The following is a 27,550-nucleotide window of genomic DNA, read 5'->3' on the forward strand; positions in this document are numbered from 1 at the left end:
CAACATTTCCAAATGAGGATTTATCTATAGTCAAGTTTAATGTTGTCCTGTTTAGCATGAATTAATCATGAAACTCAATAAAAACCCCACTGATGCACTGGTATCTGACTAGAAAACTTGATACTCTCAAAGCTTTAACCATTAACTACCCTCTCCAAACAGTGCAATTTCCCATCTGCTGAGTAGTTTCAGAGGTTTCCTCTCCCCCACAGTCATGGCATTACGCAGGAACTACGAAATCAAATTATATATCATTATTTTTGCATTATTATTGTCACCCTTTTCTCACCCAGCATGGTTGCCTGTTTGAGGAATTTATAACTGGTCTCGAAGGTCATCTGCTGCAGCGGGGAGGAGTTGGACCTGATGGCATGTCGGTTTAAGGGCTTATATACACCTTCAAAACACATGTAGTCTGCTACAAGAGACAGATGTCTGGGGTCAACCTCGATTCCTGGAGAAAGATGAATACAGATAGAGACCAAATGTAAGTGGTTCAGAAAGCCCTGTTGTCTGTTTATTAATTACGTGTGTGCGTGTATGTATGTACCATAGACAGCAAAGACATCTTTGATCTCCTTCTCTATGACCTTCAGAGCCACTTCAATCCCATAGGTGTTAGCCATGGCATGGACCTCATTGGAGTACAGCCTGTTGATGTCTAAGATCTAGAGAAAACACACAGTCTCAATGTTGGGATTATCACCAAACAATGATCAAAATAAACAATCTCATAACATGTATAACCTTACTAGGGCAATTAACGCCTTGATTATGAAGTAAATGCATTTTTTCAGTATTTAAATCTAAATTCACAGTAATATCTGTTTTGCAACACTTGAACCCACCCCAAAGATTTGCATGAGTCAGATCATGACCACAAATCTAGGTCAGATATCTGACATAAAAATCCTAAACAGTCAAAACTGAATTTGATGGTGAATTTCTTCAAAAAAATGCCCTCAAGTCTTAGTAACTGTCTACGTACATCACTGTACTTGAACAATTCGTGCATGTTGATGCCCTCTGTGTTGAGGACCGTCTCTTTTTCTCCAGTCTTTTTTGTAGTTTCACTCAGCAGGCAGCGAGTCAGGCCTTTGGTTTCCATGATGACGGCGTTCTGGGCCAGTGTTGACAGTACTGAGGTCAGGTCGAAGTGCACCTTGCTGACCGGTAACACAAGATAAACCTATAAACAAGGAACCAAGAGGTACATGAAGGAATGACTGAATGAATGGGGTAATTAAACTGAGGTCGACTTATTTTGAAAAGAAATGTCAACAATAAACTCATGAAATTATCTATCATTGATCATTTGCCTATGGTGAAGCAAACTGTGTATTATGCAATCAATATTTTTTTTACCATGGTTTCTGGGGGTTTTCAATTTTGATTGACTGCATTAATATCCTGTATGATGTCTGACATGAGTTTGTTCAATTGCTTTAACACTAGGACCGCCAGCATTCTAGCGCCCCTAAAGCCGCCACAACAGTCTCCCAGACCGTCACGTGTATTTACATTGTTCAGGTTTACAAGCAGCTCTTGAAGTGGAAAAAAGTGAGTGAAAAGTGTAAGTACCTCCTCTTCATGTAATGTCGTGTTGGGGGTCAGGGGTCAGGGGGTGAGGGTGGGGTAGATTACGTTAGAGAATGACGCACCTATGGCACACACCTGCATCTGGAGACGGTGTGTGTGCTCTCATGTCAAGAACTGCTGTCGCTGTTCGCTCTGACGTTTATTGGATTGTTAGTTTTCGTTATTGTTTATCATCAACAGCCAGGTTTTTTTTTTTTACACAATAGTTCCACCTGGATCTGACCTAGCCTACAAGCTCTCACAGAGACCGGTGTGTACTGGACTGGACAGCCGGCGGCGGCACAGTTAGGATTTATTAGGCTGTATTATAATTCTTTATTCATTATAAATTAGGGTGATTTTAGATGTTGCTTACTGTTTAGAGCCTATAGGCTAACTACAAAATCAAGGTCTAGTTTGTACTCGCAAAATAAAGTTTGCGAAGTGGCTCCGTCATGAGTGGACATGCTGACAGATGTGCCAGCCAACAGTGAATTCCTCATCACTAAACCATCAGCTTCCCCCTTGCTAAGGTCCTGAGAAAGTGACTCTTACTCTCTTTCCAGATCTGCATATAAAAATGTAGGCCTAATGTTAAATGAAAACAATGAGTGAAAAAAAAATAGATTTATTTTAATACCTTCTAGGCTTAAGAAAACATCAAAAACATATGTTTAGGAAAAGTCATGAAGTGAGAGACCTGACTGTCTTGGCAGTTCTAATGTTAATGAATATTGAAGTCTGCTGACCATGCTGATTTGCAGAGCAGCAGAAATAACTTGTAAATAACTAAACCCCTTGTTTTGGATCGCTAGCATTCAACTGTCCCTTTCAGCTCACCTATAGGCCCTGTTCAGATCTGGTATTAACATCTGTCCTGGTTGATCTGATCACAAGTGATCAGCAGTGGTCAGTTTATGTGTGAACGCACCCAGGACGCATTTGAGATCCGATCACTCAGACCATATTCAGAAGCCACGTTTCCACCGCAGGAACTTTCTCCAGGAATCATGAACCTTTTGAGGAACTATGTGCGTTTCCATCACAGGAACCAGTGTCTAAATTTAGTTCTGGGGTAATTGATCACCCCCCAAAAAGGTACCTGGTTGGGGGGGTAGTACATTCCAAAGGTTCAGGAACTTTGGGGGGTGTGGTCTGCAGTGCTGAACATTTCTGACTGGTCGAGTCCTCACTGTATTTTATTTCACCCGCAAAGTTTAAAAGTCTGCAGTGAGCGAGCACAGAGTGCTTTTTCCACACCGCGAAACAGGTCCGGGAGAAGGTAAAAAAACTGAAACAGGACTTCAATAAAATAAAGGACCACAACAACCGGAGTGGCTAGAGTTGCCACCCATCACGTATAATACGGGATCATCCCGTATTTGAAAATAAAATGCTGCGTCCTCTATTGAATATATACGGGGCGCCATTTGTCCCGTATTTTAGTTCATGTTATGTCCTCAAAGAAAAAAGAAAAGCTTTTTGGTCAAAATGCAGCTAGAGATGCTCTGGGCCACATGTGGCCACATTCTTTTAGCAGTGTGATCGCAAATGCGTCCCGGGCCACATTGAAAGAATGCCGACTCTACAGACGTCCTCTGCCACAGTCTAATTAGTCCCGCCACAGTTTCACAATGAACCGAAAATATTTTACTATTTCAAATGGCTAAAACCTTATATCATTGTAGAGCTGAGAACCACATGCACCTCATTTAAAACTTTTTGCTCAAATCAGGACGTCCAATAGAAGGGAAAGGGGGAGGAAAGAGACGGCTTTTGGAAAAGCTTCAGCAAAGTAGGTATACTGAAGGTTTGAGGGAACACGACAGGGGGAGGGAAAGAGGACATGTGGCTAAAACTGCATAGAATAAGAAGAGATAGGGAAATGTCGTTATAATTAGAATTAAAGCAAAAATTTCAGTTTTTCGATGAAACATTTGTAAACAATTGTAACACTTAAAGTATTTTAGCTAGCTTAAAGTATATTAGCTGGTTGTTGTTTAGCATGTGCTCAGATATACACGTACATTTGGTTGTGGGTTGAGTGACGTAAGTTAATTTCTGCAGCTACAATTTACAGATGTAAAATACGCAGACTATCAGGAGATGCTACAGTTTACCAATGTTACCTCAACACCTCACATGCAGGCTATGGGTATGTTAAAAAGGCATGATTACAGGACATCCATTCCATAAAATCATGGAAAGTAAAATTTGTAACACGCATGAACTCACCTCACACCAGAGTTCATGCTGATGATCGTAGCAGTATTTCTCTATCGCCGGGTTGGACTCCAGAACAGAGTTGACTCTCATCTGACTCAAGGTCGCTTCTCCTTCCCTTCGCTTTGCTCGTTTCTTCTTCCCCTCCGGTCTCACTCCTGCAGACTCTGGCAGGGACTCTTCCTGAGTGTTCTGCTCCTCATTCTTCTCCTCCTCTTCCTCCCCCTGATCTTCTTTATCATCGCCGTCATCACCTCCATCCCCCTCTTCACTCTCATAATCCACCTGCAGAGGAAAACAAAGATGGGCATTAATTGTATTATAGTGGCGATGGGCATGAACTGTATCATATTCGTTGGGCCCACAGTTTAATAATTAATACCATCTATTTATTCAAACAAAGCAGTGCATGAAACCTTTTATGAGAGTGGTACTTAACAGTGTTCAGAATGACAAATGTTAAAAATGGATTGGCAACTGCTTTAATAATTGATTGTAATTTCTCAAGCAAAAATACCAAACATTTGATGGTTAGAGGTTCACAAATGTGAATATTTCTGGACAAAATGACATTATGGAGTGCAGGAATTAGATCAGCTGTTAATTGTAGCAAAATAATTATACAGGAAAAGATCAACAGAGGTAAAGAAAAAAGCATTTGTAGATCTAATTTTTGGTCAGTTGTAATGCCTTTGCATTCACTTCAGATGGAAATGTTCAGACAAGTCTAAAGCTATGTACTAACTAACAGTTCAGGAGATATGTTCCAGGAACTAGAATTTAGCTTTAATCACATGTGACCACATAAATCACACATAAAAGTATTTTAAAATTTAGAATTGAAGATGCAGCCTTTGTTAGTTACGGCCCAAAACTATGGAACACACTACCTTTAGATACCAGAGAGGCCAGGTCACTAAGTACTTTTAAAAGAAAGCTCAAAACTTATTTCTTCGCTTTAGTCTTTCACTAGCTCTGAAGTTTTGCACTTTGCTCAGCATTTATGCACTGCTTAGCACTTCTTTTAAATGTCTTCTTATTTATGATTTATTATTTTATTTATTATTTCATCTCATTTTACATTCATGTTTTCAATGTTTTTCATTTTAGTTCAATGCTTTTAACATGTTTTTATGTTCATTTTATGTGTTTTTGCACTTGGGGCATGTAACTTTGCACTCTGTGCTATATTTTTTGTATGAGAGGTGCTATACAAATAGAGTTAATATTATTATAATTATCTCTCTTCATACCTCCTCTTCCTGTTTGTCTTTTCTCTTGGCATCTGAGGCGTCTGCGTCTCCTTCGTTCCCCTGGTCATCAACAATCACTCTCTCCTCTTCTCCTTCCCCGTCATCTAACTGATGAATATCGTGATGACAAAGAATTTCAAACTCGATACCGATACCCAGGAAAATACTCAATACCATTTTCGATATCACGGGGAGAAAAAATGACAAGAAATTAAGATGCATATATTTTTTTTAAATAAAGATTAGAACAATACAAACAATAACATCAATGACAACACTACTTTTAGGTTGTCTGAGGTAGTGCAAAAAAAACGAAACAAAAAACAGTAACCTTACTGTAAGGTGTATATATATGACATGCAAATGTATTCAGCTATAGCCCTGTTTATTTTCTGTGCTTCTGGTGACTTGGCACCACATTTTTGTTGCTGATCAAATATAGTTGGTAGCGTCGGTTGCCGCTGTTTCTGTCTAGTTGCTGGTTGATACTGTTGAAAATGAGTATCTAATCCGATACAAATTTTTAGTATTGATTAGTATCTGAGTAGCGATTTTTTTGACAACCGTATAAGACAAGCCAATTAAAAACATACCCCTGCGGTGTCAGCCGTTCCATCGCCGTCGAGGTCTTTATCTCTAGGGGTGGCCCTCCTCGTCTCCACGGCGATGGAGGCCAGCTTGGCGCTGCGCTTTTTGATAGCCTCCAGGAGGAGACGGAAAAACCTGGGAGGACAGAGTGTGAAGGAGAGAAGACGTGAGGTTGATATCAAGTTATTTCCTACTAGATTTTGGTAGGGTGGCTAAATGTGGTTACACACATCGCCCCACCCACACACACCCACCCACACACACACACCTTGTTTCCATGTAGTGGAGGATCTGTTGGGGCGACAGTAGCTTATCATCAGAGTAGCGGTCAGGAGGCAGGAAGTGGAAGGCGACTTTGAAAGTGCGCAGCTTTTGGTGATTTTCAATCCTCAGTGATTCTATCACATCCACTTTCTGTAAGACCTGCCCACACGCGCACACACACACGTACACACACACGTATACACACACGTATACACACACACAGAATTATGGTGAATCCACAAAGGTCAGCACATCTCCAACACATAGCCAGAAATTAGGAAATGACAGAAGATATTAAAAGGGGGAAGGACAATGGCAATGAGAAAACCAAATATACCAAACCAACCAAATAATGAAAATGGTAGACAAGGGAAGCTAAGAGAGACAGGAGATGAAAAGTAAGAAGATAAATTCAATACAAAACACAGGGTTTATCCTTACCTCAGCCAGACACACCCTGGTGAGTTTCTTACGGAGCGTCTTGGCCCTCTTCAAGGCTTTCTTGGTGTTCAGTACTGGAACGCTCATCATGGGAGTTTTAATGTTGGAGCTGGCCACCATCAGGATCTCTCTTAGTCTGTGAGACGAACATATACATATAGAGAGTGTGAGAAATAGAGGGAAAGTTGTTTATTGTGACATAAATGTTGATGTGTAAGTGTATGATCACAAAACAACCACAAAATTAAGCCCAAAGCCCCTTAAAATAATAAATCGTAAATAATAATAATAATAATAATAATAATAACTAGAAAAGCACTCAGTAGAGCACATACCTCCATTAAGGCCAAATAATGCAATGTCTTTTGTCCTCAAGTATAACTTTAGTTAATCCTTTAATCCTTATTCATGACAGCTGTGTGGTTTTATTAGCTGCCTATGTTATTTCATTTATTTCATTAGCTGCATGTTGAACTAAATACTGATGTAAGCATACCTAATTCTGCTGGTGGCTTATGCTCTGTTACTATTAATAAGAACTGAATTTTCTTCATCTGCACCAAATTGTACAAATTCATAGATGTCATTTTACATAAAGATTCAAACATTATTTCACATTGAAACGTTAAGGAAAGTGACAAAATAAAATTCCTGGATCTGCCCCTTTAACCAAATCCGCACCTAAATTTCGTGTGTTCTTCGCTGGCCCCTGCCCCATGCCTCCTCTAAGTTTGGTGCAAAACAGTTCAATACTTTTTTGCATAATGCTGCTGACAAATGAGCAAACAAACAAACAAACCAACAGACACAGACAAAATATAACCTCTTTGGCAGAGATAATAACAATCTAAATAATAAAGGATGTTTCATGTCTACTAATCAATGAGCATCATCGAGGACTGCATTTAACTCTGTTGATAAGGAGCTTTAATCAGTGCTGTAGAAAACAGTTGTACAGGACAGGTCACAGCTGGAGAAAATAATGATACACCCTTTCTTTTGTTTCCTCTATATTCCTCTGTATCCTCTCTGTATTCAATCTTCTCATCCAGCAGTCAGACATGTATTTTCTATACCAAACCATTGCTGGCTAGTATCATGCATTTTGCTATTTGCTTTTTTTGTGGTTTCACTTGACGCTTCATAGCTGCTTCTTTAACACGCAGACTGTAGTGAGTCTGGGGAGCATTTTGCTCTTTATTCCAACCACCTCTTTCATTTCACGAGCTGCTGTGGTTGAGTGGGACAGAAATCATTTTACGTTAACATATATTCAGGGTCTGAAAATAGACTTATGTGTTAGAAATGTGGGGAACTACCATCACACACAAGGGTGATAGCGCCTGTCAGACTTCCTTTTTTTATGGAATGACTGTGTATTCACATCCTTTGTTCATTGAGGCTCCTGCTCACATACCATTTGTCATTGAGTTAGAAGTACATCTAGAATATGGACAATGGTTTCTCAGAAAAAAAACTTATTCTATTTTCACTAATTTAACTTTAAAAACTTTGTGGAGAATTCGAAAGAGTGGTGCACAATAAAAAGGTGCATCAGAAAATTGTGTTTAGTTAATTGACTTAGACATTTACCAAAGCTCCAAACAATGCAGAGAGAGGTAAAAATATTTCATATTTGTTATGCTTTAACCCAACACTACTATATGCAGCATGTGTGCTAGTCATGCTTGCCTGAAATATATGCTATATACTACCGTTCAAAAGTTTGGGGTCACTTAGAAATTTCCTTATTTTTGAAAAAACAAAAGCTCTGTTTTTTCAATGAAGATAACATTAAAGTAATCAGAAATACACTCTATACATTGTTAATGTGGTAAATGACTATTCTAGCTGCAAATGTCTGGTTTTTAATACAATATCTACATAGGTGTATAGAGGCCCATTTCCAGCAACCATCACTCCAGTGTTCTAATGGTACATTGTGTTTGCTAATTGCAAGGCTAATAGATGATTAGAAAACCCTTGAAAACCCTTGTGCAATTATGTTAGCACAGCTAAAAACAGTTTTGCTGGTTAGAGAAGCTATAAAACTGACCTTCCTTTGAGCTAGTTGAGAGTCTGGAGCATCACATTTGTGGGTTCGATTAAACTCTCAAAATGGCCAGAAAAAGAGAACTTTCATGTGAAACTCGACAGTCTATTCTTGTTTTTAGAAATGAAGGCTATTCCATGCGAGAAATTGCCAAGAAACTGAAGATTTCCTGTACTACTCCCTTCAGAGAACAGCACAAACAGGCTCTAACCAGAATAGAAAGAGAAGTGGGAGGCCCCGCTGCACAACTGAGCAAGAAGACAAGTACATTAGAGTCTCTAGTTTGAAAAAATAGACGATTGGTGCTGGTAAAGTCGGAGATTTGTACAAGGTAAAAGGGATTTTGAATAAGGAAGGCTATCACTCCATTTTGCAACGCCATGCCATACCCTGTGGAAAGCGCTTGATTGGAGCCAATTTCCTCCTACAACAGGACAATGACCCAAAGCACACCTCATAATTATGCAAGAACTATTTAGGGAAGAAGCAGGCAGCTGGTATTCTATCTGTAATGGAGTGGCCAGCGCAGTCACCAGATGTCAACCCCATTGAGCGGTTGTGGGAGCAGCTTGACCGTATGGTACGCAAGAAGTGCCCATCAAGCCAATCCAACTTGTGGGAGGGGCTTCTGGAAGCGTGGGGTGAAATTTCTCCAGATTAGCTCAACAAATTAACAGCTAGAATGCCAAAGGTCTGCAATGCTGTAATTGCTGCAAATGGAGCATTCTTTGACGAAAACAAAGTTTGAAGGAGAAAATTATTATTTCAAATAAAAATCATTATTTCGAACCTTGTCAATGTCTTGATTATATTTTCTATTAATTTTGCAACTCATTTGATAAATAAAAGTGTGAGTTTTCATGGAAAACACAAAATTGTCTGGGTGACCCCAAACTTTTGAACGGTAGTGTATATGCTCACTGCTAATGGGTCAGAAAAGTGCTCTATGTTTATAGTTTTATTAACAGTGAGTTTAATATAATACATAATAATAAAGGCTGAAGTTGAAATTGAATATGTATGCTCTGGATGATCTGTTAATATCCACATAAAAAGGTAAATAAGGAGGGAGGAGGTGACATTACCGGGGTATTCCCAAAGTGACGTTCATCTCTCCTCTGCCAGCAAAGTGGAAGGTGTTGAGGGTCATCTGCGTGGAGGGCTCACCTATGGACTGAGCTGCCAGCAGACCCACCGCTTCACCTGGATCACACAGTGAACGCTGCCATTTATAGTACAACAGCTGGCGAAGGCTGAAGATACACAGAGAGAGAAGGATGCTGAGTAAAATCAACCTCTCAACAAGACACAACAGGTAGAGACACATATATAAATAGGTTTTTTATTTATCAGGAATCATTATTGTATTGTGATGTTGTCAATTGTCTTGTCACACTGGCTAAAATATTTAAAAAAAACACCTTGTGAAGGTTCTGCAAGTGCTGTGTAGTAACGGCAATAAATTACAAGCTTAATTTGTTTCTGGCTTTAGGAAACAAAAAGTGCAGCGATCGACTGAATGAGGAAAGAAACGTAATTTTATCAATTGTTATGTTTTCAGCACTACAAGACTGCCGTGTCGAAATGAATCTCATGTATTTATAGAAGTGATCATGTGTAAAGGGGATATTTACTCTTGAGTATTTGATGCTACTATTAATTACTTCTATATTTAAAGACAGTAAAAGACACCACACAGTAGGGTATTTGTCATGGAAACTGCAGTGTAAAACTAGCTTAGCTCATGCCACTTACTGTTTGTGTGTAGTACATATTTATCCCCAGCAGCCATGTTTGAGAACAGCGGGGCCCATGAACTACACCTTCACTGTGGCAGCCATTTTGGCCAGTGGCATCCACTGAGGAGGAGGCACTGAATTTGAAAAGGCTGCAATCTTTTCAACATCAATTCACCATCAGCTGTGGACTAATCCACATGGGGCTGTTGCTGTTGTCATTCACTTAGCTGTGGATTAGGATTTAAACCTGTCTGTGACAAGAATCATGTGCTCTCTTAAAGCACATTGCTTGTTTGTTTTTTTTAGCTTGGTTCCACAGAAGCTGTGGTTGGATAAAACAAAATAAGGACGGTGATGGTAGGTGTATGATAACTTGTGAAGTGTTTGCAAGTGTTGTGTAGCAACTGAACTAAATTAAAAGTTGAATTTCTGTCTAGCTTTAAGAAACAAATACAGTGCGGTGGTGGACTAAATGAGGATTTTATTTTATTTATCATATTCTTTCAGTTTTGGGAGTTACTGGCCTGTTTTCACATTCAGATGAAAGTGTTGTATCATTATTTTATGTATTGTTACGCTTTCACCCCAGGAAGACTACTGAAATTTGTCTCATTTATTTATTTAAGTGGTTCATGTGTAAATGGTAGATTTAAGCCTCCATAAATACATACATATGTTTAAGCTGAATGAATGCATCAAATGTAGTAATATCCTCCGTTTCATCCTAAAAACACGCACACCTGCAGTGTCAGACACTATGCCCTGTGGCGATGAACCTTTCCCACAAATTTGAGTTATTTAAAATGAGACCATTTAATGGGCTGGACTGTGAGCAGCAGGTAGTCAAATTAGTCAAATCAAGTAAAAGCCTGAGGCCTTTTTCCATTGATCCCTTGACCTTATTGTCTTGCTGAGGACCAGAAGAGCTCACAAAAGCAGAACACTAAAAATCCTCATATGCAAAGGTAAAGTATTTTCTTTGATTTTCTGGCTTCATAAAATTGCATTAAATGTTACAATGTAGAAATTTCTTTACCCATGTGAAAACGCTCACGTTCAGTACCTGTGGGTGTCTAGCGTGTCTTTACTCGTACTGCCTCTGTTCTGCAGATATTTCTCTGTGATGTCATGGAAGTTTTCAGACACTGATCCGAAGCAGACATCTGGCCTAAACGAGCCGAGCGAGGGCTCAGGGCAGCGAGAGGACTTCCTGCTGTATTTTGATCTGCTAGCTTCATCCAGAGAGTGCCACTGTTGTGCAACCTGCGGAGGGAGCACAGTTTAAGTTACTATTTGGTTACACTAGGCTGGAGATAAAAACTGTTTGTACTAAGGCTGCAGGAACAGAGTCTGGTGCCAAATCTGACCGATGCTTTGTACACTTGAACTTTTCTGTGCATAAATACCTGCAGCATGACAGCATTTCTGCCATTGACATCTGACTGTGTTGTTTGTTCAGTCTGTTTTAGTTTGGCCAACTTCTTCTGGGAAAACAACAGGAACGCTCCTGACACAGATTAAAACACACAAATACACACAAACATTACATGGTATATATTCACAAAAGCAATGTTAATATGTCTTGTTAACATTTCACTTAATTGTCCTGATCCAATGATCCTCTAATACAGGTGATGTACTAGAAATCTACTTTCTGTTGGAGGGGGCCACTAATTGTAGTAGTAGAGGAACAAGCCTGCCTCATTTTAAAAATCATGTTTTTGTCGCCCCACATTTGAGTTTGATTTACTCACTGAAATCTCTCTTCACTGTCCAGCCACTATCATAAAGATAAGAGAAGCCTGGAGAGTTCATAAAATTTTCAGCAGTTCATCTAAGTTGCCTGAGTTGTTACCACACACTCACAGTAATGCGTTTTACAAGCAGCAGCGAGTGTTTCAGCCCTACCTCATGTAGGTTGTTCTAACCTTCTAACTGGTGATAGTGTGAAAAATCTGCTGACATTCAAGCTGAAAAAAATACCATAACTTCTCTTTCAGATTTTCCGGAACAAAAATAAACCATCAAAGATGAGGCAGTAGAAGACAATAATGTCTATCAGTGAAACCTATTTATGTAATTAAAAATATTCAAATTCAAATACTATTTTTCTTCGATTAAAACGATTATTTAGAGCAGAATAACCAGTTTCATTTTATTTTGTTATTTGCTCCTACTTTCTGCACATCATATACTTGATCATACATTCAAGTTAAATTATTTCATGGGCTGTTGATTTTCTGCTGAGCACATCCAGGGATCTCTTACATAACTTAAAAAGGCAGTGAAACCACAATCACTCTTGCTCAATACTGAACTCTAACAAGAGGTTTAATGATAAAAATCTTCACCTTCAATATATCCTCAAACTTTGAAAAAGAGTTAAGAGATCAATCTGATTATCAGTGGTTTGAGCAACTGAAGATGTGAGAATATTTCACTGCCTTGACACATGTTGTTATGTACCTCTCCGTGGACCTGCATTCTCTCTCTTTGCTTTCCAGCGCTGGATGGCTGCAAAGTGTTGACTGGCGGTCTGAGGGTCCAAACGTGCCAAAACCTTGTCCAGGCCCTGGGACCTCTGGATGACCTAACAGGCAAAGCACATACATGGTTGTTTCCCTTCGACTGTTCAGCTCTGTGTGGAGCTGTGCGGTTATTAATGTGTTATTCAAACACTAGAGCTTCTAGTCTATGTGCTAAAAAAAAAGCTTCAACTGTGAGAAAGCACAAGGTCAACAGTTTCATCAACACCAAAAACAAACATCATTGGTTACGTAGGGAAAGTGGAAAGTGTGTCACGCTGAAGTGCACAAACAGTGTATCATTAATCCATTCTACTTCTACATAAGATACTTCTTACTGGAAAATAAAAAATGTACAAATATTTTTTGTAATTATGTGACACTATGGGCTTTTCTGAGTAGGAAGATAAAGTAAAATGTGCTTTAACAGAAGGGATACATTCAGCTAAGCCACATTTAAGACACAAAATTGTCAGGATTGGTATTATCCAAGTTTGTTCAACATTCTGGGAAATAAACTTATCTAGCAAAGAGATTTAGATGAATATCCCGGTCATGTCTTCATGTTAAGTACGGACTACAGCCAGCTAACTTACAGAAGCACTTCTAATGCAGACGAATCATCTTGTTTAATCCCTACAAAAGGCAAAATGTAAAAAGGCTATTTGTAGATTTAGAGGTAGTTACCTGCTGTAACTGTTTCAAGAATCATCAAGTTAATTAGTGAGTTTTAGACCTTCTGGTAGGCATGTTTTTGTTTTTTGCTTTGGAGAGAGCTAGGCTAGCTGTTTCCCCCTACTTCCAGTCTTTATGCTAAGCTAGGCACACTGTCACCTGGCTGTAGCTCATGTGTGTAGTACATATTTATCCCCAGCAGCCACGCTGGAGAGCAGTGGGGCCCATGAACCACACTTTCACTGTAGCAGCCATTTTGGCCAGCAGCATCCAATGAGGAGGAGGCACTGAATTTGACAAGGCTGCAATCTTTTAAATGCGAATTCACCATCTGCTGTGGACTAATTGACTAATCCTCATGGGGCTGTTGCTGTTGTCGTCAGCAGGCATGCAAACTGGTCAGGGGTGAAAAAGGTGAGAAAGATGCGGTGAGCAGAGAAAAACACAGATCCACTGAGAAAATAAGCTACTAAACGCTAATGTCTAATGCGTTTTTGGATGACTCCTGCGCTGCCGACACGTCGAGGCAGCCTCGACTCACCACAACTTCCCCAAGTTTTTTCAACTTTTCAGTTGACTTCTCCATAGTGCCCTGTTTCACATGAACCACCCACTGCCTGATTTACATCGTGCATGCAGCGCATCAATCAGCTCGATATGCTGTGGTACAGTGGTCACACAGCGCAGGTCACAACAAGTTGTGGGATCTGCCTGGTTACAAATTATCCGAAAAACTGAGAGGACATCATTATCTCAGATGTCCATTGTGAATGAAAATACATAAATCTGCTTAGAAATCACGAAAAAGATGCTGCTTCTAGCTCCAGAACTCCGTTTTATGTTTTAAAGTTTAATTTAGTATCAATGTAATCCAGTGATACTTGTCTGGAAGTACACAAATGCACTGCAAATAGCTAACCAATTTGCCAAAATGTGACCAAATACAGACTAAAAAAACACAATCCTAAAGTTAGCCTCCAAATTATGGGAACTCCAGGTCGCTCTTTCCCAAATCAATAATAAAAAAAAGGGGGTCTTGGATGGGACAGCTGTCTTGACCCTTCCTGAAGAGGGGCCCACGTTGTCAGATATTGAAAAACCCTGTTATAAATGATCATTTTTCATGCAGCTTCATGTTTTAGACCTCAGTTACACTTCCTAAACCACAGCTAAAATAATCCCAATATGTTCTCCCCATGATTATTTGTTTGAATAACGTGTGGTGCACCTGTGAGGGTGTCAAGGTAAAAAGCCAAAAGAAGACAACAACATCAGACATTCAAACAAACTACGTATATACATACAAAATGTATATAATCATTTTCTCACTGCCCAAAGTTCCATCAGCATTATTTATATACATGTAATTATTTACAACATGTTCACGAGGCTATGTTGGTGTTTTACCTCATAGTTGTCCTCTATGAAGGGGAATTGTCTTGGCTGCAGGAACTGAGTCTTGGGGATATCCAGCCCATCTTCACCGTACAGGAACTGGACCACAGATCCATCGCTGTCTCTCACTGTTAGATCATACTGCACTACCAAACCCTCCAGATGCTTTATGACACATCTGCAGAGGAGAGGATGTGAGGGAGGATAGAAGAAAGAGATAAATGAGGCTGAGGGTGTATTTTGCACTAATAAAATTTAAATGAACTATTCCACAAATGCCAGAGCCATGGTGAAGCAGAGTTTCCTTCACGAATCATCTGAATTTTGGTACAAAATATCTTTTTGTACTTAACTTGTCAGTGTATTTGAGTCAAAAGTAATAATACTTCCAGGAGTTGAGTGGGATCATGGCTGTATCTTCCTGTCACTTCAAAGAGAACTTCAAGGTTGGTTTTTAAAGCAAACAATATTCTATGAGCAGTCACCCCAGGAAGAAATGTTGCTCCAAACTCAGACATTTTAATGACATGCTAACATCCATCTGTCGCTCAGCAGTCAGTTTGAACTGTTTTGGGCATTTGTCTGACTGAGATCACAGTTTAACCCTGTAAAATGGTCAGATGACCGGACCTATAAACACGTATTCCATCCAATAGCATTGTGAGGATAAACAATAGGGCCCACTGACTATGAAAATGTGGTTTTTAGAAGAAAAAAAAAAAAACATTCAGAGATCTTTTTTTAGGATGGTTAAATGTGACGTTGTAATATTGGAATAGTGGGCTTTACGGGGACATGCATCAGACCTCAGTGGGCCTAAACAAGACAAGTGAACTTAATGCCTCAGAACATGTTTTAAGACAACTGCAAATCTTCTCTGGTCTATTGAGCAGTGAAGTTTACACTACCTTTGCAGGTATCCTGATCTAGAGGTTTTCACAGCTGTGTCGACCAGTCCTTCTCTGCCAGCCATACAGTGGAAGAAAAACTCCTGAACACAACAGATTAAACACAGACAAGGAAGAAAAGGTATCATGATGAAAGGAGAGTCTTGTAAAACCTCTGAAAGAGCTTAAGTTAAAAAGTCATTCTCATTTAAAAGACTTGCAAGAGTTACTTTGGAAAAGCAGCTTTTAAAACAAATCCTCTACACAACTCAGACACACTCACAGCTCTCTTCACGTACCTGTGGTTTGATGCCTGTGAGGAATCTTCCAGAGACAAAGCCTCCAGCACCAGGTGCAGGGTCATACGGTTGGAAGCACGGCAAGAATTTCCCAGAGGGCATCAGTGGAGGCCTACGGCCCTCCAACTCGATCTGACCTAGTAGACACGAAATCTGAAACACAGTTAGTGAGTTAGTGAGTTGTGTGTGTGTGTGTGTGTGGCAGTCTGCATGAGGCTCACATCTCTTTACTGTGATTGTGTGTTGTAGATTTCATTTTATTGTGTGTATAAGTGTGTGTGTTAGTGTATCTTATGACTGTTTGTGTATCTTAAATTGGGTATGTTGGTGTATGTGTGTGTGTGTGTGTGTGCGTGTGTGTGGTGGTGGTGGGGGGGTTTACCTGCATGGTGTTAACAGTAGATCCCTTGGCACCTGATTGGACCATCAGCTGAAGGTTGTTGTCTGGGAACGATGTGTGGAGTCCGATGGGCATACACACCTATGGACACACAAGACAGTATTTTCATCATGTCTGACCACATGCATTACTTAAAAAAAAATATCAATTTCAAAAATAATTATCAAAAAGAAAGCTGACAGAAAATGAGAGGAAATCACGTGACACAAAAGTTGCAAGCTGCTCTGTAAGTGACCATGACTGATGAAAAGAGGTCAGTACAGGAGCCAACAGGACGTTAAAGTACATAGATCAACTGACTTCTTCAATCAGGAACTATGAATCACAGGAACCAAACTCAGGAGCTGGACTAGGACCTGTAGAGGCCGTCTGCATGCATTTTCACCATATGTGAATAATTACGACACAAACATCGTTCCAAGTACTTTCCATGAATCAGGGACATTTCTATTATTTCTATTATTGGAAGGGACCGAGTGGAAGTCAGGAACTATACTCAGTTCCTCAAAAAGTTCATGATCCCCTGTGAAAGCTTCTGTGGTGGAAATGTCCCATGTCTTCCTATTCCATTTCACAAAGTGTTCCAACATGAGTAATGTTCACTGTACTGACTGTCAGCAGTTGCAGTATTGTTGGTACCAGTAGTAATAGTGACCTTGTTGATGTCATTGTTCACTTGGTTGGCCACTTCTTTGAACTTGTGGTCAGCCATGCTGAAGTCTCTCTGGTCTGGGTTGAGGTGAGCGTCCTGCCAGCGGCTCTGAGCCTCAGCTTGATCCACGTTGGAGGGCAGGTTGAAGGCTGCTTGGAGGGCCTGAAAAACAAAGAACAATTAATTTACCCCTTTCCACTGAAGATTATTTCATTTTAGGTTGTTTTTAAAGCCACGATGTGTGGAATGAAGATAACATTACGATGAAGATATCTGGCCTAATGTAAGAATAACTAAAAATAAATCAAAATCAACAAAAATAATATCACCAAAATAAACTTAATGCTAAATGTATATTCAGTTCAGCACATTACCATCATCATAGCTTCCTAAAAAGACTTTTAATGATTTTTATTCTCTTGTCTTAAACCTCTGCAGCTGTCACATCCCATATTAGCTAAGGACACTGAACTTTAGAAAGATGTTTTTTAGTGTTTAATTTCATGTCACACCATTCTCTCTTTATTTCTGTCACAGTAAAGCTCTGCTCTGTTGAAACATCATTGGTAGCTATAGCCTTCTATTAATATTTTCTAATTGTTTTGGAGCATTTGCATCAGAAAACCTCACAAAAAAATAAGAGATTTGGAAAAAGATTTTGCATGAGGCCCATTGTGGCAGAAAGTTTTGAATTTAAAGTTTCTGTTTATTGGAGAGGCTGAAGGTAATACAGTTAAGACTCCAGCAATCAGTCATGACAGCATAATAGTGCTCTTTGACTGTAGCAGTTTATGTTTGTGTGTAGTACATATTTATCCCCAGTGGTGATGTTGAAGCACCGTGGGGCCCATGAACTACACCTTCACTGTGGCAGCCATTTTGGCCAGTGGCATCCACTGACGAGGAGGCACTGAATTTGACAAGGCTGCAATCTTTCTAAACACTCATTTACTGTGGACTATTCGTCATGTCTTTTATTAATTTGCTTAATAAACACACAAATTGTGCTTTAATTAAGGTGCTCTATGTATTTACGTTTAATAGATTTAATGTCAATAATGAAAACACCATCAGGCTTTCAATTTCAGCAAAACGAGCTTGTGCTCAAACTCACTTTGGTGCCGATCGTTAGTGATTTTTGAATGATTTTCTTCCTCTGCTTATTGGCACCCGGTTTCACCAGAATGTCCTCCACACCTGCACACGCAGACAAACAGGGCTTAAACATGACATTCATCTTCTATCTTCAGTGAATTACACACAGCAGCTGACAGATTTAAGCTGATTGTGCCTGTCTGTAATATTTCAGTGTCAGGCGTGTGTCTCATATTTACTGGGTTCTTACCCAGAGTGAAGCCTCTGTATAGCTGCAAGTAGGCAGTGAAGAGTCGAGCCAGACAGCTGAGCAGTTTGCCGCTGGTCTCTCCTCCGTACAGCTCATAGCAGCAGTGGACCAGACCGTAGGCTGAGGAGCCATAGTGAGCTTTGTCCAAAACCCCCACCAACAGCTCCCCCTGGCGAATCACCACCTGGGAAACAAAGAAAAAGGGAGAGTTTGGACTTTGCCTGAAATATGAATACCTCTACCCCTTGCTTTACCCAGTTTGCTGTCCATGCTTGTTTCAAACATCTTTTTTTTTAGTAATTTATTTCATTCTCATGGAGACAAGTTTCAGTATGCCAAACAAAAGCAAAATGACGCATGAGTTCGTATCAAGCTGTATCTATGCTGAGACGTCGATTTGGATTGGAAGGTGAAATCCTTGTGTACCTGTGAGTCACACATGCTGTCAGGTCTGTATCCCGGAGCAGCACGAGGTGGGACCTGGATCCACGCTTTGCTGGGGATTTTTGATTTGCCAACCAGGTTGAGAGGCACTGCTTTCTGTGGGATAACATTCAGCAGGAGCGTAGACACCACCTACGAGATATATCAGATTATTGACACAATAGTATAACTGAGCTTGCAGAGACATTCGTAGCGTACATACCTGGTCTGGCATCAGTCACAAGCCATTAAAGTTCATTGTAAGGACATGCAGAGTTATGGACCCGAAATTGCCACTTTGTTACTCTTCCCACCATCAAACTATCAAATTGATAGGAAACAGAGACAAAGGACCCTTATCTCACAAACAGACGAGCTGTTAGCATGCCAGAGGGATACAAAACCAGACCATGGATCAAATATGGTCAGCTCCAGAGGACACTAGGCAAACTGGAGAATATAGGCAAAATCTCCAGTCCGTAACAATGCAACTCTGTCTATTGATATTTCTTTGTTTCTTATATACAAAAGTAAAACTAAAAGGACTGATTATCACTAAAGGTGTGAATCCTGGCCTCTCTGTGTTGTGCTGTGCATGAACTCACACACACACACACACACACACAAACTAGTCTTTCCCCCTTTTACAACCCACGTTCCAACCCTGAGTAGTGACCAGCAGACCACTCTTCACAGACACAGATCTGAGGAAGAATATATAATTAAATATCTAACTTTTCTGTAAAGCATGTGTTGTTTCGATGTAATAAGTCAATCCCCATATTTCTATCCTAGAATGGTTGAAATGTAACATGCAGAGAAGCCGGCCAGAAATCCAGAGTGCCCGAGACAGAAAGTCTCCTGGCAAACTCCACCAGAGCTGACTCGCTGAGACACCGGCAGAATCCGTCATCGTGATAACGGGACACGGCCTTCAGGAGAATCCACCTAGATTCTACTTCTCTGGGGTTACCACGGCAACCAGACACCTGGGTTCCAGCTACAGCGCAACTCACAGTAGGCCGGTCTTAACACTCTGCTCATGACTGGGTTGATGTCGAAATATAGCAATATTTAATCATCAAACCTAATTCGTAGATGTAGCATCATTAGCTGTATAGCCATAGTGTATAGCCATAACATATTCTCTCCCACCATTGCCAACTCATCACACTGCTCATTTCATTATTATTTTTCATCTTTATGATTATTACACCTTGCATTTACTCTGTAGATAGTGGTTTAGTTAATAAACTCCTTTATTTACACCCAGTTGTTGTCCTGTCGTATTCTTTTGACGTAGAGACTGGAGATCCATTGAATCGAGAAGTTACGGTTTCTGATATGAGACTGATCACATTAATCAATGAAATAATTAATTGTTGTCCTCCCTGAGGACCGATGCCCCCTTATCAACGAGAGTAAAATCTAAATTGTGGTGTTCATACTACACATTAAATTCAACACATTCATGTTTCTGTATCTGAACATAGCAAAATTCTAACTTCAAAATTTGGGCTAAACAGACTTATTATTACTTTTATTTGTCTTCAAGCTAAGCCAAGCTAAAGAGTATTTACTGAAACACAGACCAAAACGTCACAAGTCATTCACCTGCTTTCCTGTCCACAGCTGCTGTGGTCGGAGTATGGCCGGTGGCAGCAGTTTAACTCTGCCTGGTTTGTCGGTCAGTCCTCTGTACACCAACTCAGTGTACTGGTCTCGGGTGAAGAAACAGCCTCGTATCGTCATTCTCGTCCCTGACACCATATGGTCCTGGATCAGCCCTGCTAAAGGTTTACCATCCTAGACAGAGAGAGGGAGAGAGAAGAAACACTTGAGCGCTCCCTCTGTGAGTTCATGTGAAAGAATATATAAGCTAAACTAAGTGTGAATTGGACCAGTGCACAACAATATAGAGAATGAGTACTTAATAATTTTTTGATCACCTGTGTCCTGTTTCCTCATGTTTACTGTCACCTGCTGGTGAATGTGAACTCTGACAGAGCATTTAAATCACCCTATAGCTTAAGACTGAAATACAGATCTGCATTTAGATGAATAGTATAAATGTAACTGCTATATGACTAGACAAACAAATTACACATCCTATTTTGCATATGGCAGCAATTTCCAACTTTTTCCATCTCACTTGAAAATCTCAAAAATGTTGGCAGCCCACATCCAACACCATCAGAATACAGACGCCAAATAGAGTATTTTTTTATATAAAAGTTCCTATCATTGGCTTATTACAGTGATTACAGCATTAATATGAGAAAAAAAAATTAATGAAAATGAAACAATGAAAGGAGTTTTTAAACATTTTTAAAGATAATTTCATGGTAAAACATTTAAAAAAAATTTTCACCAAAAATGTTAAGTACATGATTTGTCAGCACACTTGTATTGCCCTTGTGGTCCACAGGTTGGTAACCACTGGCATATGTCTTCATGAGGTTAAAAGAAATTGGAGCTGGGCTGCATATTTGATCAGTACGGCAAATGAATGCAGTACAATATATATCATTTAAACTGTTCTGATATGCCTGCCTTCTTTGTGTCCACGCACACAAATTTTACTTTCTGACAGTATTATGTGAAATATACTGCATATATTTATTTACACTATGTTTCTGATAAGGTAACTTTCTCTGTCCTGACAGGACTCAGCAAAGTTAAAAACAATAAATCCCTTGAAGTGAATGTACCTACCATTTTAACATGAGCTTTTCCTCTTTTTTTTATTGTACATTCTAAGATGAACAGTCTTAAATTTTAATTTATTTTTTCATCGCATTTTGTAAATAGAAAACTTAAAACTCAACCAACACATTTTGGAAAACAACAAAACAACAAAAAACAACTAAATAAAAAAATAAATCCTCAGTTTCTAGTATTGTCCGATCGCTAACAGATTACATTAGCTACAGCGCAGTGTCACATGAAAGTCCCGCACCTGCAGTGTGTATAAACCCACCTTGGGGACGAGGTACTGCTGGTCAGTGCTGACTAGCATGTAGGCCTCCGCTCTGCCCAGCTCACTCTGAGGGAAGTGAGCATTCATCTCGTCTCCATCAAAGTCAGCATTGTATGCCTTGCAGTTGGCATAGTGGAGCCTTAAAACCTGTAACATCAAGCAGAGATAACGTAAAAAAATTGAGTTATCATATATTTAAATACAATTTCCACTGTGCTTATATAATAAATCACAATAAACAAATCAGCCTGGAGCGATGAGCTCTCACCTTCTCTCCTGGGAGGATGCGGGCAGAATGAGCTTGTATGGAGGGTCTGTGCAGAGTTGGTTGTCTGTTCAGTAACAAAACATCTCCATTCTTTATATGACGATTCACCTGTAGACACGGAAAAAAACAGTAGAGTGAAGAGTTATACCACTGACAGTAAAAAGTTAACTCACACTGCAGGGACGACAAGGTTTTGTATCTTTAAGTGTACAACCAGAGTACTGAACTCACTATCTTCATTGGCATCTTATGGGGACCAGGACAGGGCGTCAGCAGTTGCTTGGCAACCGCTTCTCTCTGCGCGAGGCTGGAAGCCGATAAGATGGTTCTCCTGCCATCCTCGTTTATCACCATGGAAGCCCCGGGGTGGACGTTCGGTCCGTTAAGAACGGCCTGGCGGAGCTCCTTTACATTCCACGGAGTGACAGGCTGAGGGTAGGTCAGCTTGGTGGCAAACACCTGCACAAAAACACAAAAGAGACACAGAGTTTGTTTAATTCTGGCTCAAACTTCAAGCTCTGGTGATCAGTCTTAATCTTATTCATGTTCTCCATTCTACAAGAAAGTTAGCTACTCTTTCTCATAGGGAAAAATCCACCAGAGTCAGACGTACCATAGGTATTCCTATCTCGTTGGTCCCTATGTACATGTCTGGACAAATGACAGATCGTGCAGCATAGTCCACTCGTTTGCCCATCATATGTTTCCGGAACAATCCGTCCTTCTTCTCCAAGATCTGGCAGAGGAGAGGAGACAATCAGCCAGGTTAGGTTATTACACTGTCACATGCTGATCCGCTACACTGTCACGGATTGTTATACTATGGTGAGAGGTATCTGGAAAAACATAGTAACCTAATATTAACAACGCAACATGTCACACTGTGTATGATGCGATACCTGTCTGATTCCAGGGTATTTTTCTGTCATCATTTTGTCCATGTCACTGTCAAAGACGATGTTGACATGGCTCTGCAGTCGGATCCAGATGTTGTAGAGTTTATCTGTTAATGTCTGCCCAGGGATCCCCGACAGGAACGACTGGTCTGTCTGTTCAGCAACCTGAAAAAGGCGATGAGTTCTTTTCAAATGCTGCCTTTCATTTACCTCGCAAGTCAGATGTCAGAGCTGGGTCGATAGCATTCCAGTTGTAGCTTGCTTGTTGTTGTTGTTATTATTGTTAGCAATACTCGTTAATAATAACGCATTACACATATGTCCACACATAGAAGTTGGACAGTACCGTGTGTACGACTGATTTAATAAGACACAAATAAGCCCGAAGTGTTAATAAACAGTATATTACAACAGCTTTCACTTTTGTTGATGCAGAGCAGCCATCTTGGATTTTGAGGTCATGGTTGGTCAAGGTATTCCAACTTTCTGAGTCACTATCCCGACTTCAGTGGGCGCTCTAGTTGAAATTTCCAACTGGGATCTTGGAAAATCCAACTATCCAGTTGAAATGTAACACACCAACAATCACCATGTGTCTGATTGTACCACAGAAATAAGATGCTTTGACTGGACTTGTGCAGATATGTCTTTTTATACGTGAATCACAGGTCATCACATTATCTCACCTCTTCTTCTTCCTGAGTGTTTTTCTCACCGGCTATCAGAGCCAGAAGTTTTCTTATGATTCCACAGTCCTTCATGACAGCCTGCATGTTGACTGTCTGACCATTAGTGAACATCTGGTCACCCAGTCGATTGACTGGACGATACCTGACAGGCAGAACATACATTTGGTGTTTGGCTCTATTAGCACAGAAAATAAATTCTACTTACATAGTAATATAAACCAAATTATGTTGTACGCATATGTCTTGCTTCTGATTTCAAACAAAGTATTATATGGACCTTTGCTGTGAAATTTTAACATTTTTGGTTTTACATTAAAAGCTGTACCTGGAAGGTGGGACCACCAGCAGCTCCAGGAAGAAGAGGTCAGGATAGAAACCTTTCTCTCCCTCCTTTGATGCCGTGGCCTCCTCAAGCCCAGAGAACAGACACTTCAGGAAGAAACCTGGAAATAAAAGAGGAGAGAGGGATTAGATTTTGAAAACTATTCCTTCTCGTCACCAAAATGGTTTCTTTTCCTATTTTGAATTCTCAAAAATGCCAGGAAAACAAAACTGTGATTATTACATGTTTAAGAGATTATTATGTGTATCAGATTATTGAAAATGGTTTAAACTACTTCAAAAAAGGTTAAAAGTAGTAAATCAATAAAAATAATGTAAGAGACAAACATAAGCAATAGTAAAACTAAATCTAGAGGGTATGTCATCAATTACAAATGATTCTGTACAAGATCTTTATTATTCTATCTTTAGATATTTACAACCTATAATTCAGTTTTTAATGATTTTTCAAATGTTACAGTTTATTCATGTGCTTCTTTTCAGATGTGATAGTACTCAAGTCCTGTGAAACATATAATGAGACCACACTTAATTTAAATGTTCATCTTTAGTATGGGTAAGGAGCCCTCAGAGGACAGTACTGTTGACCTACCTTCTTTCTCCCACAGTTTGCTGGTGTGGTCTCTGGCAGTACTAGCGGTCAGGTAGACTCTCTTCCCAGCCACCAGATCTTCTGTAAAGAGATATGAAGCAGAACAAGGTCAAAATTATCTATTGTATGTACATATGTATAGGCAAGGGTTGCCCTGTTGGTGCAGTGTTACAGGTTATACACTACCTCCACAAGAAGAAACCCGCTCTTTCCTACAAATTACTCCATCACTCAGCAGTTAACAATATGTTATATAATGAATAAATGTTGTCCCAAATAATGAATTGCATAGATTACAAGATATTCTCACTTCATTAAAAAAATATATTACTCACCATCAGTATTTTCACTGGTCTGTACTCCTGACGGCATTGTGATAATCAGCTTGGTGTTGTGCTCACGACGCACTGCAAATCTGCCACTCCTACACACATACACACACGACTATTAACAACATCTAGGTATAGAGATACTACACATTATCACTGTGCTACTAAATAATCAATCACTAATCACTAATGGTGATTCCATATTCCATTAGAATCATATATAACACAAATAGAGTGGCAGACCTTTTCTGTTAGTTGATGAATGTAGAAAACAAGGCACAGAGGTCAGATTAATTCCCCTGGTCATAGACGCCAATCACTTAGTTCCTAATTTAGTGTTTCATTGTCCAACACATATTCAAACCAAGACCACTACATTTATATACAACTATATATATATTTACTTCATTCATATATATATATATCTGTGAGTACTGCACGGCAGGCTCCACAAGAGGGTTAAGGTTTGATACAGAAACTATCTCAGACCTAAATTAAATGAGAATTAAGTTAATTGTTTTGTCATTTTTTATCCAGTTACCTGCACCACGGACATTTCCTAGTTTTCATGTGGATCCTCCAGAAGTCATTTATCAGACTGCTCTTCTTTTCAACGAGATGTTTAATCTGGAAAAGACACAAAAACACATTAAGCCCGGTCCGGCTGAAATCAGTGTATATTACAAAATGGTTTAAATCATATTAAAAAGTCAGAGACTGATTTGAGTTGTGTGTATGTGTTTGTATTTGAGTGTCAACGCTTCCGCATGTCTGTGTACTTGTGTGTAGAGTGTGTATTCACTGGTTTGGTGTTCTCTGAATCTTCAGCGTTCACTCCGAGTACTGTGTCTGTAAACTCCTTAAGCACCTGCTCAATCTCATCTCCAGAGGCTTTGGCATTCTCCTCCAAGTACTAACAGACACAGTTCACACACATTCATAAACAAATTATAAACAAAGAACTGATCACATAATTACACAACACCATTAACCTCCATTAGTCAGTAGAGCAACCCTCCTCAGGAGAAAGGCAATAGGTTACACTTTCACTATGAATAAATACCTAACCTTATTCAACAAATTCACAATATAAGAACGTCACCATTCTCTCGTCCTCCAGATTAATCAATCAAGTATTGAAATGATAAACAGTAGTTTTATTATTGGATAAAGTGTGCTTCTGTCTGTAAGGTCCTGCTAAAATGAGTTTCCACATCAGGTATAAACACACCTGGTTGAGAACTTGCTCTATCTGGTAGACCTCCTGCATGGCACCATGGTCCACTAACTTAAGCTGGTTTAGCAGCAGGTGGATGGCAGCTCGGGGACACGTTAACATGTGACACGCCAGACAGGAACCACGAATCAACAGGTAGAGTTTCTGATGAAGGAGAGGAGAGAGTGATTTAAAAATCAATACTTATTTATCAGACATTAACCCCTCAGGTGGGTCCATGATTGTCAGTGTTACACCCAGTAATAATCCACTTTGAACATGTGTGTATTTTATGTGTATGTACGTGTTTATAGTGTATTTGTGGACATGCTTACATCAAAGAACAGTGGGTTGTACACAGGTAGAGGTAGCTCCACATGCCCCAGGTGTCCTGGACAACTGTTGAAGTCCTGACAGCAAGTGGAACACACCTGGAGAAAACAATAACCGATAGTAACATGAAAAAAAAAGACTTTCTGAAACTTAATGCTCACAATCTTAAATACAGAGAATGGTAAACAACAGAGATACAACCAGAACTCAGGAACAGACTGGTGTATGGCATGTTACAGATGTGTCATTAGAGTACTGTACACGTATGTAATACAACTTCAGTAGACATGTACCTCTTTGTTATCTGCTGGTCCCAGTGCCAGATCATACAGGCTGTTTGGGGCCACATTCCCAACTGCATCCAGGAACCTTGAGTTAGTGATCACTTTCACACTCAACTTCCTGGACAGGAGATGAGACAAAAGCATTATATTATCAACTGCTTTCCAAAACGCATTGGATTCTTTGCAGCTTTACCACTACATAAAATAACTTATAAGGCTTTTTCATTGTGTCAACTTGATGAGGTCCTTGTAGGGTCAACCCAGGGTCCTCAGACCTCAGAATAAATATGTTATAGAAAGGTTAGAATGACTTCTACTCCTATCAAAAGGGCACTTCCCATATTTTAGCATCCTGATGTGGCTGGATTTGTTGCAAAATTAATGACTACGACACATGAAATAGTTATTACGAACACTTACACAACAACTCCTAGCTACAGTTTGTGTGTAATTTGCAAGAAGACCACTGGAACATAACATTATAGCATGCTACCATGAGCAGGCATGTTGTTTTGAACGCGTGTTTAGCATTAAACCAAAAGCTAACAAGCTGTCTCTCACCTTATCTCTTCGGCAGAGTACATGCCAAACGACATGCCCTCCAAACGCCTCCATGGCACTTCTTTTCCAAACAACATGTTGGAGAATTATCTTGACTTTTAACGTTTATTGATTTAAATTCATGGCGTCCAGTAACACCACACGCGACACACCAGCTGCCCCAGTATTACACGTGGGGCCGTCAGAGGTCAAACCAAACCGAGGGGAGACACAAATAAAGATGAGTAGGCTTTTCTATGAACTCAATAAATTTTAACATTTAAAATATCATATCTAATGAAAATTGTTAGAGTTTACTTAAGGTAAAGTGTGAAAAAATC

At 39.7% G+C, this 27,550-nt stretch overlaps 1 protein-coding gene and 3 non-coding genes across 4 annotated transcripts in view; all 4 read right to left on the reverse strand.

Moving 5' to 3' along the window:
- The window catches only part of polr1a (RNA polymerase I subunit A), a 28,261-nt gene extending 865 nt beyond the window's left edge, over window positions 1-27,396 (reverse strand). Inside the window, exons 1-36 of the mRNA XM_023423334.2 lie at window positions 27,231-27,396; window positions 26,679-26,787; window positions 26,388-26,483; window positions 26,068-26,217; window positions 25,639-25,749; window positions 25,378-25,463; window positions 24,843-24,931; window positions 24,508-24,588; window positions 23,899-24,016; window positions 23,571-23,715; window positions 22,888-23,049; window positions 22,602-22,724; window positions 22,220-22,447; window positions 21,989-22,096; window positions 21,721-21,867; window positions 20,355-20,546; window positions 18,744-18,893; window positions 18,318-18,501; window positions 18,087-18,169; window positions 16,976-17,134; window positions 16,303-16,401; window positions 15,921-16,073; window positions 15,643-15,725; window positions 14,747-14,912; window positions 12,606-12,729; window positions 11,546-11,646; window positions 11,203-11,402; window positions 9,486-9,653; window positions 6,348-6,483; window positions 5,911-6,065; window positions 5,648-5,777; window positions 5,055-5,162; window positions 3,814-4,086; window positions 989-1,189; window positions 551-668; window positions 290-454 (exon numbers count right to left, since the gene is read on the reverse strand). Coding sequence (XP_023279102.1) covers window positions 290-454; window positions 551-668; window positions 989-1,189; window positions 3,814-4,086; window positions 5,055-5,162; window positions 5,648-5,777; window positions 5,911-6,065; window positions 6,348-6,483; window positions 9,486-9,653; window positions 11,203-11,402; window positions 11,546-11,646; window positions 12,606-12,729; window positions 14,747-14,912; window positions 15,643-15,725; window positions 15,921-16,073; window positions 16,303-16,401; window positions 16,976-17,134; window positions 18,087-18,169; window positions 18,318-18,501; window positions 18,744-18,893; window positions 20,355-20,546; window positions 21,721-21,867; window positions 21,989-22,096; window positions 22,220-22,447; window positions 22,602-22,724; window positions 22,888-23,049; window positions 23,571-23,715; window positions 23,899-24,016; window positions 24,508-24,588; window positions 24,843-24,931; window positions 25,378-25,463; window positions 25,639-25,749; window positions 26,068-26,217; window positions 26,388-26,483; window positions 26,679-26,787; window positions 27,231-27,307 — 4,978 coding nt within the window. The 5' untranslated portion in view covers window positions 27,308-27,396. The remainder of the gene's footprint in view (window positions 1-289; window positions 455-550; window positions 669-988; window positions 1,190-3,813; window positions 4,087-5,054; window positions 5,163-5,647; window positions 5,778-5,910; window positions 6,066-6,347; window positions 6,484-9,485; window positions 9,654-11,202; window positions 11,403-11,545; window positions 11,647-12,605; window positions 12,730-14,746; window positions 14,913-15,642; window positions 15,726-15,920; window positions 16,074-16,302; window positions 16,402-16,975; window positions 17,135-18,086; window positions 18,170-18,317; window positions 18,502-18,743; window positions 18,894-20,354; window positions 20,547-21,720; window positions 21,868-21,988; window positions 22,097-22,219; window positions 22,448-22,601; window positions 22,725-22,887; window positions 23,050-23,570; window positions 23,716-23,898; window positions 24,017-24,507; window positions 24,589-24,842; window positions 24,932-25,377; window positions 25,464-25,638; window positions 25,750-26,067; window positions 26,218-26,387; window positions 26,484-26,678; window positions 26,788-27,230) is intronic.
- LOC111667613 (small nucleolar RNA SNORA5) lies at window positions 10,157-10,293 on the reverse strand. The gene has a single exon (XR_002761682.1). It is a non-coding gene; the product is annotated as a small nucleolar RNA SNORA5 (small nucleolar RNA).
- Window positions 13,510-13,646, reverse strand: LOC111667612 (small nucleolar RNA SNORA5). The gene has a single exon (XR_002761681.1). It is a non-coding gene; the product is annotated as a small nucleolar RNA SNORA5 (small nucleolar RNA).
- Window positions 17,766-17,902, reverse strand: LOC111667611 (small nucleolar RNA SNORA5). The gene has a single exon (XR_002761680.1). It is a non-coding gene; the product is annotated as a small nucleolar RNA SNORA5 (small nucleolar RNA).
- Window positions 27,397-27,550: the final 154 nt, after the last annotated feature.

This window comes from Seriola lalandi, unplaced genomic scaffold (assembly GCF_002814215.2).
Source record: "Seriola lalandi dorsalis isolate HSWRI2012SDOR001 ecotype SW California unplaced genomic scaffold, Sedor1 jcf7180002054691, whole genome shotgun sequence".
Taxonomy (NCBI): domain Eukaryota; kingdom Metazoa; phylum Chordata; class Actinopteri; order Carangiformes; family Carangidae; genus Seriola; species Seriola lalandi.